General features: G+C 44.2%; 1 protein-coding gene across 1 annotated transcript in view; it reads left to right on the top strand.

Moving 5' to 3' along the window:
* Positions 1-6,734: 6,734 nt before the first annotated feature.
* asap3 (ArfGAP with SH3 domain, ankyrin repeat and PH domain 3) overlaps positions 6,735-13,550 on the top strand; it is a 33,913-nt gene continuing 27,097 nt past the window's right edge. Inside the window, exons 1-2 of the mRNA XM_033642995.2 lie at positions 6,735-7,111; positions 10,181-10,253. Of these exons, the coding sequence (XP_033498886.1) occupies positions 6,986-7,111; positions 10,181-10,253 (199 nt within the window). The 5' untranslated portion in view covers positions 6,735-6,985. The remainder of the gene's footprint in view (positions 7,112-10,180; positions 10,254-13,550) is intronic.

The following is a 13,550-nucleotide window of genomic DNA, read 5'->3' as shown; positions in this document are numbered from 1 at the left end:
AAACTCCAGAGTATTGCGCGGTGCTCTTGAAGTCAGACTATTTAACTGAAGGAGGAAGGGAAGCCCCTGGGTTTACTTAAGGCATACAAGCATCCAGCCAAGGATGTTAAGTTAAAATGTCTGTATTAGATCAGGGCATTAATGCTGACCGGTTTCGAGCCACAGGAAAAAGTCTGTCTTGAAAATATTTTGGGTTTACTTGAACTTCTACTTCATTCTTCTTATCTTAGACCTGTTGTATTCGTCCATGGACACTTTTTGTGCCATCTAGTGGTAGTAAGAGCACAATACACCAATCCATGTCAGAGCAAAATGGCAGCCATGTCTGCCGAGTCAGTCTGCAGCCACAAAAGTGGACAAGGTCCAAAACTTATCATATTTTATGGTCAAAACTTGTTTATTTATGATTAATAATGTTTGTAGTTTAATATGGTAACAAATTTTGACTAACTTTACAATAACAAGCTAGACAAATATTTTGAGTGCATGAGTGCGTTCACACTGAGAAGTATGGAAAAATGCAGTGCACTATGAGTTCCTGGATGGTGCACTCAAAATGGTCAAAAAGTTAGGTGTGGAACTATGGACACTTCTCGCCCTCAATGGTCGCCATCTTGGCTACGTAACGCAAGGGAAGGGACCACTTTTCAAACTGGAAATAGTGGCCGAGGACTGTGCAACCGTGAACATCGCTGCATTGTACAAATACATGCGTCTTTTGCGCTAAGCACCACTATACTGTTGTCGGGTATAAGCCAGCAGTATGTTTATTGGGTTAATTTAGCAGTCTGTAATGATTTGATACTGCAAACGATAACGTGAATGCTAATGCTAGTTTGCTAACTAGCTAATTTGCATACATCATTTCCAGTGAGTGCCCAACGGCTGTGTTTGGTTTGAGACAACACTACCCTGTCGTCGAAATTCGCACACTACGCCAATGAGTACATAGTGCACATAGTATACTACGTAGAAGTGTACTAACGGAAGTATGTGATTCGAGACACACCATGGGACTTAATTATCATTGACAACATTTCATTTTTTATACTTATCGGGTCCTATTGATCCCAAATAGCTAGGAGAAATTCAAAATGCGCACCAAACTAAAGTTCGGGTCTCAGGAGGATACACTCTAGCTTTCATACGCATCTTACTGAGGCCATACGCAACATATGTCAAGTACAATTAATAAAATGTTGATTTATATGTATCTCCTTTGTGTTGACTTGTGCAAATCCCTTCTGTTGATTTCAGAGTCCCAGTTGGTCTCTTGAGCCTGTTGGGACAGAAAATAAAGAGTATTTCCTCTCTAGAACCAGTAAGTATGTGACCACTGAGGAAACTGACCTAATAAGAATTGACATTCCCAGAGGAGAGAGAATAGGGTGACATGATGTGTGACAATAGCACCGAATGAGCCATAAACACATTCAGACAGGTAGACAAAAACCACACATCATTCTTTGTGAGTTGGTTGCCGTGGGAACGAGCTCACAAAAGGGGAGGCGACACCCAGGGGGTCAAAGGTCAGTGGGTCACTGTGGAATGGTGCTAATGCGCTGTACGGGGAAGACATTTGTAAGGGGATGTGTCACAAATATGCAAGATAGAGAATCTGTAGATTTGTGAGTTTCTGTTACATGTGAAGTGGAAGGAACTCGCTGGCTGCTCTTTGGGAATAAGTATCGAAGCTCATATTTCCTTTCCAAAATGCTCTCAGAAAAGGAGCTCAACATGCTGCTGGCTTCCTGAAGTCATTTTATACAGAGCCTAAAATTTGTGGCCTATAGCGAACTATAGTGTGTGGCAACAGGAAACACATTTTTATCACAGTTGCCAAATGTCTCCATCACAGCTCAAGTTGAGTTTGTACAAGCCTCACAGAAAAAAGTCCACATACACCACTTTTCTGCAAACTGCCTGCTCACCACTGCACATCAGGTGTCTGTTAGTGCAACGTGTCTATTAACAGATGCTGCTCACAACAGCTCGTGTGTTTAACGAGGTGATAAACCCAAATGTCAGACGCCACGTACACATGCACAGCCTCCTTGAGGGTGTGGTTTACACTCTGCCTAAACAGCAGACCACCGCACTTCTCTCACATCGCACCTTGAGACCAACTGCTGTGAGAAAAAGGAGCCTGATGTGAATGTTATTAGCTGAACGCTTAAATTACCAAAACCAAAAAGCTTTGTTGTGTGCTGGTGAGTGAGAGCTCGTCAGTGAGCAGCAACAACCAGAGGCCAAAACGTGGCGTGTGTGTTTAGGGCCACAGCGGCTGAAGGGACACATAATGGTAGCATTATTTTTATTAAGAGTGGGGGCAGTTGGTGTGTTTACGGCCACACGCAATCTTATTTGGAGCTGCTGAGATCCTCTGGCACACTACATGGCTACAGATGTTTAAACAGTAAACAGAGATATGAAAAGGATAGATGAAAGTTAGGAGCAGCAGGAAGAATAGTTCGTCGGAAAGTGAGTTTAACTGTCCTCAGACTTCCTGGTTGATGTCTCGATTGACGCTGTGGTGTTTACGTGAAACTGCATTTAAAATTCTGAATCACAAACAAGTTTGTCTACCTGTTGCCAGTCTGGAAAAGTTTTTGTTGCCATACCAACTGCGATGACAGGCATGCTGGGGAGGGTGTCTGTCTGAGGGTGTGGCTGTATATTGGCAGCTGCTACGCCACAGAGGACACGCATGACCTTGCAGAGACTGATCAGATAGTTGAATCAAAGTGTCACATCTCTTTTTGGGGTGTTCCCCTGCATTTCTTGAAGCAGGTTGTTTAGATGAGGAGCCCTGCACTGTTCAGGACACTTCATATGCTTATTCCAGTGGGAAACTGTGTTAAACAATAAATCAAACCCCTCCTCTCCCTCCTGCTCTCTCCAGTCCTCAGTCATCCGTGTCGACCAGAAGAGGGGGTATTTTACGGTAAGCCTGGGCCTCCTGGCTTGACAGGGGTAGTAAATTGATAGCAGAACTAGTGGAGCTGAGTCAACAAGCAGAGAAGGAGAGGGAGAGGGAGATTTTTCTCTTCTTTTTTTTTTTGGTTGGGGGAGGGCGATTGGAGGAGCTTGTGCTGCAACTCCACTTGGCTGCTGGGAAGCAGCGAGGAAATCCTGGCAGCTGCTGATCTTTACTGGAAGATGTCTCTGCGACCTCGCTGCTGCTGCGCGCGTGTGCGTCAGAGAAAGAGAGAAGCTGTGATTTGGTATACCTCACTTCCCCACAGCCAAAGTGAGAGCTGGCATAAAGGGAAAACGAAAGAAAGCTGTTGTTGATGATGTATGTAAAGAGTGAAATGAAATGCAGAAGCAGGAGCAAGCGCAGGAAATGACAATAGGTATGAGGTGTTTAGGAAGGATGCGGGTGGAGACAAGGAGGGAAAACATAGCGTGAGTCACTGCTCAGACAATGAAGTTTCTCTCTATCTATTTCTCCTTTCCTCCGTCATGCCGAGGATTCCCCCCCTCCTTCACTCCTTCCACCTTCCAAAACTATTTCCCTTTGCTGATTTCTTTTTTAACCCCTCCCCATCCTTGGACTTGTGCTCTCCACTATATGTTGGTGCGTTCCCCGAGCAGACCGGTTTGCTCAGTTTTACAATAGCACCCAGGCTGGAAGGCTGGCAGACGCACAAAGGCTCTGCTTCTTTACAAGGGGCTGCAAAGAAACTGAAGGAGGGTATTGTTGGGACACAGCGAGCCTCTGCATTACATCAGCCCTGACATGCATGCAAGAAATGTGTGCATTCGAAATGAGCATGCAGATGCACATATGCTGCACATATTACTTACCTAAATGTGTCCATGCAGACTGTTTACACCCATCTGCTTTTCTCTTTCCCTCACACATACGTACATGCTCGCAACAGAAACAATCAGTGGATGAGGCCTTAGAAAACTGGGTCAGCAAACCTATTTATGCAGCTCTGCATTGTTTGGAGTTTGTCGCGTGCCGTCACTTCCTTCCAAGAGTGCACATTTTTTCTTAATGATTAATAGGTTAAAGAAAGAGTTTTCCAGACTTCCCTTTGGAGAGTTGAGTGCACAGTTTGATTGGTGTGTTGCTTTTGTTTGTATGAGAAAACATGAGAGGCATTTCTTTGGTCTGCCAGTGGTTTTCAGTTTGTGCCTCTGGGGAGACATGTTTGATAAGGATGCCTTTAAGCCTTCACTTTTAAGCCAATGTGTGTGTGTGTGTGTGTGTGTGTGCAGGAAGAACACAGATAGCCTATCAAATGCTGTGCGTGTGCATGTCAGTGCATCTGAGTTATCTGCTAAGCAAAGAGTCTTGCGACACAAAAAAGAGTTTGTCTGTCTTTGTGGATACAAACACAGCACCACTGTGAGCGCACACAGTTAGGAAACAACATCCATTCTGCACTATGTTGCAGTAGAGAACAGAAAAAAACCTCTGCCACAAAGTGAGTCTGTTTTTCTTGAATGATCACGGTTGAAATAACCTCAAGTTGCCGACAGAGCCGCGACAAATTCTCTCTTTATAAAGCTAATGAAGGCAAATATGTGGTTTTGTGGTGAAACCAAAGGGAGCCACTGTATTTGATGTGGCTTCCTAAAATCACCAATCTGCACTTCACAGTGTATTGTATCACTGCTCTGCCTGAGGCGAGGTTCAGTGATACACCTCTTTTCTTTGAGTTGACAGGCTCGACAATGCCAGGCATGCAGGAGTTATGTTCTATACACAACTCTCGCAGTTTTTTCCACCTCTCTGATGCGCTCTTTCCTTTTTGTTCACTCCGTCAGATGATTTCAGGAGAAGGTCAGCGGGGAGGGACTTCAGAAATCAGACCTCTTGAAAAATGTCTTTTCATGAGATGAAAAGGACGAGAGAGAAGCTTTGGAGCCTGAGCCAACGGGATCGCCGAGAGGGCGTTATACTTCCAGACGCTTGATTAAAGGGCAGTTGCACAGCTGCTTGGTTGAGATGTGATGAATGCAGTGGCACCCCCACAAAGTTCTCATAGGGTTGGCCAGTTGGGGCAACTGAAAACCATGGGATGGCACATCAAAACCAAAAGCCATAACCTAATTTCTGGAATTCTCTTATGCTGCTGTAGCATATAGGCAAGCTGAAAACTATGCAAATAGACAGTTAAGGAACAGCATATCTATATACTTGTATTTCTTATTTTTCTTAGTGCTATCAATTATTTGATGTGTATAGACTAGTACGTTACAGTCAACATTTTGAGTTTCACAAGTAGCCTGTTTTTAATGTGTTATGTAGCAATGCATATACACTCACTGGAAACTTTATAAGGTACACCTAGTTAGTACCAGGTTGGACCCCTTTTACCTTCAGAACTGCTTTAATTCTTGGTGGCATACATTCAACAAGGTGCTGGAAACATTCCTCAGAGATTTTGGTCCATATTGACATGATAGCATCACACAGTTGCTGCAGATTTGTCAGCTGCACATCCATGATGAGAATCTCCCGTTCCACCACATCCCAAAGGTGCTCTATTGGATTGAGATCTGGTGACTGTGGAGGCCATTGGAGTACAGTGAACTCATTGTCATGTTCAAGAAACCAGTTTGAGATGATTTGAGCTTTGTGACATGGTGCGTTATCCTGCTGGAAGTAGCCATCAGAAGATGGGTACACTGTGGTCATAAAGGGACGGACACGGTCAGCAATAATACTCAGGTAGGCTGTGGTTTTTAAACCATGCTCAGTTGGTACTAAGGGGCCCAAAGTGTGCCAAGAAAATATCCCCCACACCATTACACCACCAGCACCAGCCTGAACCGTTGATACAAGGCAGGATGGATCCATGCTTTCATGTTGTTTACACCAAATTCTGACCCTACCATCTGAATGTTGCAGCAGAAATCGAGACTCATCAGACCAGGCAACGTTTTTCCCAATCTTCTATTGTCCAGTTTTGGTGAGCCTGTGTGAACTGTAGCCTCAGAGGCTGAAGTTGACAGTTGGACAGACGTCTGAGGGACTTAAAAAACTCTTTTCCTGACAAGCAGCCATTGAGGTTTTTTTATTTCACTTCGTTTCTTTTGATCGTGCTGACTGCCATTTTGTTTTATTTTCTGTCATGTTACCCTTTGTACACTGTACTGATGCATTCTCTGTTATGTATATTCTTAAAAATAGCTCTCAGGGTGTGACAAGGAGAGGCTTCAGCGGGAGAGAACCGACCTGTGCCTGTGTTGTGAAAGGAGCTACACCAATCAATGCCTTAGATTGTCTACTTTCACAGGATATCACTACTGTTTAAGTGGGGCCATGGCCCTCTCCTGGGCCCCCTTGGAGTTGCTGCTGGATGAATGAATGTAAGTACAGCATGCGTTTCAGTTATGTTTGGTGCAAAAGCTACCAGTACTTTTTAATCTATCACTATTTTTTTTTAACAAACTATCACAGATTTGAATTATAACATTGTTTAGTGACTCTCTGCAATAAGACCCATCACCTCATGCCCTCATCCACTGGAATCCTCCCCTTCAGTTTAGCCTGTGAATGAGGTATTATGCATATCCATGGCGACCACACTGCAGACTCTCTGGAGTTTGCATAGAAATGAGAAGTAAGAATGAAAAGAGACGAGAGAGCAAGGACACACACTCTCTCTTTTCTCTCTCTGCAGAGCGCCAGAAAGCACAAACATTCCCACGTGATGATGGAGGCTGCTCCCTCCCTCCCTCCCTCATTGGGCGGACAATAGAGCGCTGGCGCACCTCCACGCGCACACACACATACTGCAGCCTAAACTTGGTGAGGGAGCAGGTCCTCTTTCAGACTACTTTTTCCACCTTAAAGACGCGTTCAGGGACCAGCACTCTGAGGAATACAGTCTCTTATCGTGCTTTCTTTCACACAATGGAGGAGTGAAGAGTTCCTCTGCCTTCAAATGGGAATTAACATGCGCGCGTGAAACTTCGGCTCACTTTTCTCCTCAGTGACTGTCACACGCGCTTGGTTTCAAACATGCCGGAGAGGATAAGCATTTCGGACTTCGTGGTCCTCACAAACGAGGACTTGTCTTCGCCGGGGACTTCAAGTTTTCAGTCCAAAATGAGCGACTGTCGGAACACGGTTTCAACAGTGGAGGAGGTGAGAGAGTTGGAGCGGGAGACATGCACCTATTGTCTGTTGTTTACCTGTCCAGGTAGCATGTATGGCGGAATTAGGACTTTAAACTCACCTGTAGGCTAGCTAGCTTAGCCTAACTTCTCTCAGGTGTCAGCTTCAGGGGGTTTTACAGCACAGTTATCTCGTTAAAGTTTGTGTGAAGCTGTTTCCAGGTGAGCTCAGAGATAAATGTGGAGACTTTGCCCCAGGTTTTGACTGAACAGGCATTTCACTCCAAAAGCTGCATACTAATAGGATACCTTCAGCCAGGGGGCAGATGCAGTGTGTTTTTATGAGCACATACAGCTGTGTGGTCAACATATACCTCTGAGGGTGACCTGGTGCACCCCTAACATCAATGGGACAAGATTCTGGTTCTGACCTGTGAGGTTTTTACACCATTTTCATACAATCTGAGACCCAATATAGGGTAGCATAGCATAGCTGCATGGCAATGCTTATGAAGTTGTGTGTGTCTCCAGAAAAGGCTAGATGTTAGCACTCATGGGGATCCAGTGCAGAAAAGTGAAGGTTACATGAGGTAATGCAGCACACAGAGAGTTGACTTGGCCTTGTCTTCCACCTCAAGGGAGTCAGACTGAGATGGGACACAAATAGAGCCACACACAGAGCAGCAGACATGACACAAACAAGTGTGGCTCTTTGGACAGAGTCATGTTTTGTTCACACGTCTGTCCATGTGGCAAGCGTGTCTGTGAGGGCCAGTTTGTGCATTTTCTCTGTTTAAAGTGGTGCTTTGGCTCAAGGCCTGTTTGAGGTCTCTGTGTGTGTGTGTGTTTGTTTGAAAGCTGTCCTCCCAGAGCTTTTCGGGCGAAGGAGGAAGCAGAGGGTGGCTGACGTGAACTTCGCCATAAAACAAATAATCCAAGAGTGCAAACAAGATCCTTCCTGGTCTGTCTTTCTTGTGACATACACACACTGTGGTTCACTGTTATGCTGTAACCTAAGGTGCATCTCACACCATGGTGTTGCTGTAACAGATTGAAAACTGATGATAAGTTCTCTAAAATTAGATAACCACCATGGAGAATGACGCAATACTGGTATTAAATAATGGAACCCAGTTGTCCAGTGTCTTCATGAAAGGTCTTCATTAAGACTTTCCTGGCTACAAACTGACTGCCGAGCAGAGATGGAGACAGCAGAGTCCAGGGACCAGGGTTTATTAAGAGTTTTACACAGCTGTCTGATCTGTTTATCTTGGAATAATATCCTTATTTATGGCCATGACATGCTGGAAAATACATAGCTGGGATTGCTGCACAGGGGAGGGACATGTTGGAATCCTACACATGTGCACACAGACAGACAGACAGACAGACGGACTCACACACAGATGTAAATGCAACAGTCCTTTTATAGATAGATCTATGGTTATTATGTTTAGTCTGCTCAGCAGGGACAAGCTTGATTAATAGCTGGGGTAATGTGTGGGCATGTGTGTGGTTTTACGACAGCAGGCGGGGAAACAGAGACACCATTTACTCTGACACACACTCGGCTGCTTGTTACTTATTACCCCTGATTAGAGGCGGCGATGAAAAGGAGAAAGATGAGAATAAGGAATGGTTTCATTTTCTATTGCTCTAGGCTGTAATTGGCTTTATGTCGTTTCCATAAATGTTTTTTCAGGAAGAGATGTAAAGTTTTCTCCCATGGCTAACGTGTTTGAAATGAAATACTGTAGTTTTCCTGCAGCTAAGTGTGTCATCATGCCTGGTTAATGCGGTGAATAAGGATCAGGTATCAGTTAGTCACGCTCAGCTGACAGCAGTCGTGCACACGCCCTGACAGCAGGTGAACACAACCTTGTATATGGGCACAAAAAGGCTCTGTAAAAGACTGTCATTTCTCAACATAGGTACACCTATGGGTGGAGATCGTTACTCTCTCCAGAAGGGATGTGTGTGTTGTTTGTTTGTCTGTCTCAACTGGCAGGTGGGTTGTCGGTCTGTTGGTGCATGTATGGTGTGAGCCCTGATTTATTTAACATAACTCAACAAACACAACCTGTTTTATTAACTTGCACCAGCTTGTTTCCACTGTTTATCTGCCGTCTGCCAAGCAACTTAGAGGAAACTGCAGCAGCAGCAGCAGCAGCAGCAAGCAACTCCCATCTCCTGGCTCCACTAAATCACTTTCCCATTCATTGTCTGCAGGGTCGCATTACGCAGGCACCCACACCGCCTTTTAATTAGTGAACTAACACTTAGGGAGTGGACTTGACCGGGAAGGACTGGGGCATGTAAACAGCACCATCTAACAAGGCAGAGTCTCTGTTAAGTCAAGATTACTGGCTCATTAAAAGCTATTTCTAGTGGCACGTAGGTGGAGTGCCGCATGTCTAGCTCGGTAAAACAAGTGGCCAATGTGAGCGGAATAAACAAGACGTAGTTTCAAACCTTTTTGGTTTGGAAGAGATGGATTGTCCCATTACAGTGAAGCTGACTGGCTGTTTGCGTATTGTCTGCGTTGTGTATCATGTGTGTCTCAGTGTGAGGAAGTGTTGCCTCAGCCTGGAAAGTGAAATAAACGATCTGACATCACTCAGGGTTGTGCTGTACATGACAACGCAAGACAGATGACTGTGTTGTTGGCAAGACTCACCTGTTCACCTTAGTCATGCAGCGTGAGAAAACTAAGCATAACTAATCGCACACACAGGCATGCCTACTGTAAGCCTCAAGAACAGTGAAGCAAACACATGTCAGCATAACTGAGCACTAATTCTTGCATATATGAAAGATTGTAACCCCTAATCTGAACATTTAGGAGAGGCCTTGATATCTCTGGGTGTATTTGGAGGCCATTTTGGGCTAAGTTGCAAATCAGTGACCAGAAAATACTGTAGGGCAACTTTGGATTTACACGATTTTGCATCAGTGCTTTTGCCTAAACTTGCAGTCATTTACATGAGCCTAAAACAGCCATAGCTTCTGAGTTGAATGGAGGCATTTTCAAGTGCAAACATGTTTACTTTACGTCATGATTTTTAATTCTCACACCTGCCTCTTTCTTGATTTATTGCAGTCTCTGGAGATAGACCTAACAACCCTACAGAGGCTGAAGAAGACAATCAAAGCTATACACTCTTCTGGACTTGGTAAGTATCAGTGGGTCACATAATATAGTCTCATTCACACTAGTATTTGGAGAAAACAATCTCAACTCAAGGCTCACTTACTAGATTTTTCCATAACTTTCAGCTGTTGTACATAGTCTCAATGGGGGATGGTGTTTGACTCCTTATGTTGGTTTAAAGTTTTGCATGATCATTCTTGACTTTGTAAATAGGGCTGGGTGATACGGAGAAAATCAGGTATCGTGTTATTTTTGTTCAGCTACCTCAATATTGATTTTGCGGCCATATTGTAGGGCTGACTATCAGTGCTCATTCATTGATTCATTCATTTTTCCATAACTGTTTATTCTGTAGGAGGGTCGCGGGGGTACTGGAGCCTATCCCAGCTGACACTGGGCGAGAGGCAGGGTACACCCTGGACAGGTCGCCAGACTATCACAGAGCTGACACATAGAGACAGACAACCATTCACACTCACATTCACACCTACGGACAATTTAGAGTCACCAATTAACCTGCATGTCTTTGGACTGTGGGAGGAAGCCGGAGTACCCGGAGAAAACCTACGCTGACATGGGGAGAACATGCAAACTCTGCACAGAAGGGGTCCCACCTGGGATCGAACTTGGAACCCTCTTGTTGTGAGACTACATCAACATACATACATTTTCGTTTTACAGTTCATAATTGTTGCTGTGTTTACATCTTGTATATAAACTATTCAAGTTTTGGAGCCCCTATGGTCAATGGAGACCTTTGAAAATGCTGCGGAGCACATTTTTACTTGAAAACATCGGGGTTGCGTTTTAATCTGGAGGCGAAAACAGAGACTTTTGGAAATGACCCAGACACCCTTGTCACTTCCTGATTGGGTCCTATTAGTAACAGTGTGTCAAGCCAAAACATTATAGCTAGATCTACATAACTTTTAACTTTTCTTGTGTGAGTATTCTTTCCTCATTGCCATTGCATCCTCCAGTGATGGATATTACTCCTGGAAGCATTGTAAAATGTCACTGTGTGTGGTTTGTAAGGACTCCCTATCTGTGTGTTCTGTTGCCTTGACTGCCTTATACTCATGATGGTATCAGTTCCACTTTGTCGTACGTCCAAGCAAAGAAATCTCTGGTCTTACTTTTCACGATCTTCATAGTATTGTCTTTCATAGTAACTAAGCAACTAGCCACAGAGTAGACAATCTGCTTCCTGTTTACATTAGCATGCGCATGCCCAGTGTACATAAATGCTCATGTGAGATGCATTTTCAGGCATGTTGGTATGAAACGGGGCTAAAAGGCTTGTGTGTACAGAGTGCGTTTTTTGTTTTAAGTTGCTAAGGAACAATGTGTAAGATTTAGGGGGATTTAGTGGCATCTAGCTGTGAGGATTGCAGATTGGGACCTGCTGAAACTTTCTCCTATGCTGTCCAGCTAGTCAGAGATGGACTGCTAGCCCAGCCCCTGCTAATGTGTGCTTACTTCTTATCTCTGATAACTTAAGTTTACCGACCGCTGAATTATCAGCCAGTGTTTGGTTTGTCCGTTCTGCATTACTGTAGAAACATGGCGGTGTATCATGGCGATCTCCGTGGATGAGGACCTGCTCCTTATAAAGAGATAAACCGTTCAGTTTATGGGTAATGAAAACACAGTTATTCTTATTTTCAGGTGATTATACACTAAAGGAAACATACATATTGTGTTGAAACTACTGTTTACCAGGTCAAGAATGAACTTTCATCTTGTAATATTGTACAGAAGTTGTAGGGTGTTAATACTTTACAAACACAACTTTCGACCACTCACAAAGTCCATGAAGATCGATGTCTTTCCCCACAAATGAAGCGTGTAAACTCTAGCATCTAGTTTTTAAGTAAAGGTCAGCCTTTATTATGGCAGGATGAGCTGTTCAGCACATAGGGGAGCCTCCGCGTAACTCATTGTACAAGCCTGGCTGAGATGACATCATTAGGCTCATGTGGGCAGTGGTGTTTATGAGTGAGGCCCCTTGTTATGGGACCAGAGTGAGTGGGATATTGGGTGATTGTGTTTATATCCACACAGAGTGTATGGTTTTGTGGTGGTTGTGTGTGTGTCTATGTCACAGCGAATGGTATGTGCGGTTTCGGCACAACGAGGTGCTACACAGTGACCTAACAGACCCAGTGTGTCACTAAGTGGATGTTTTCTGAGTGCGTATGTGTCACTGCAGGACGTCAGTATAACTTGCTATGGATCTTTCTGAAGCGAGCATGCACAAGATGTGAGTGTTCACCTCAAAAATGCGCGGGAGAAACAGAGGAACTGCAAAATATATCCTGAAGTTGTTTTTCTGCACCCACTTACGAGCCTGCTTCCCATTTCGAGGCTTCAACTCATAGTTTTTAGTAAAAATGAGTCAGTGAGTAAGCGAGGCAGCTGCCCAGAATTAGGCAACCAGATACCGTCAGCAGCAATATTGTATATGCTCCATGATGACTCTCCTTACGTATTCACTCTTTATTTCTTCTGTATCTAAATAAAATCATATGGGTTACTTCCAGTATTGTGATCATGGGAGGGCCCCCTCCTTCTGTCATTATGTTGTTGAACCCCGTAATCAGTCCTGATGTTAATCGACAGTCTGACTCACCACGCATACAGACACATGCGTACGCCCACTCCTCCCCCACGCTGGTCTGATGGTCCGTTACTGTGTCACACATGCAAAAACACACACATGGCGAGATGTTCTCTTCTTTCAATCTCCGTTCCCATAAACCGCTAAGTACCATTCTTTTGCCAAGACGCTGTGGCCTGTGAGTCTATGTGTGTTCTGGCAGACTGGTGAAAGAGTTGAGTTGCTCGGCTGGTATCTGATAGTTAAAGGTCAGCTGTAAAATCATCCGCTCAGCTCCTCTGTGACTCAGCGGTTTGTTTTTTGATACATGCATGTATGTTGTTTGTTATAATACTCATGCAGCCATAGCAGCTCAGTACTCCCGTCTCCCCGTCTTGATTTTGTCTCCTCCGTCCTGCAGTGTGTCTGCATTCTTTCCTTAAATTTTTACAATTTTGCTGTCATGGAAATGTTTCGCTTTTGATTTTCAGCCAGTCAGTACAGACTGTCTCCCAGCAGCAGTCAGTGTACTGTTTTATAATTGTCTTGAGGTGGAAATTGGAGCAGAAGAGATTAACTTGCTGCACTCCCTCTGGTTATTTCTGCTTTGGACACTTCTGCAGATGTTCCTTTACTGTGTCCTTGAATTGTTAATTCACAACCATAAATAAATTATTTATTCTTTGCATTAATGTGTGGGAGTCCCAAAGTCAGACTGTG

Source organism: Epinephelus lanceolatus, chromosome 15 (assembly GCF_041903045.1).
Source record: "Epinephelus lanceolatus isolate andai-2023 chromosome 15, ASM4190304v1, whole genome shotgun sequence".
NCBI classification, from domain to species: domain Eukaryota; kingdom Metazoa; phylum Chordata; class Actinopteri; order Perciformes; family Serranidae; genus Epinephelus; species Epinephelus lanceolatus.
The sequence above is the reverse complement of the archived record's forward strand: the minus strand, read 5'-3'. Positions and strand labels throughout refer to the sequence as shown.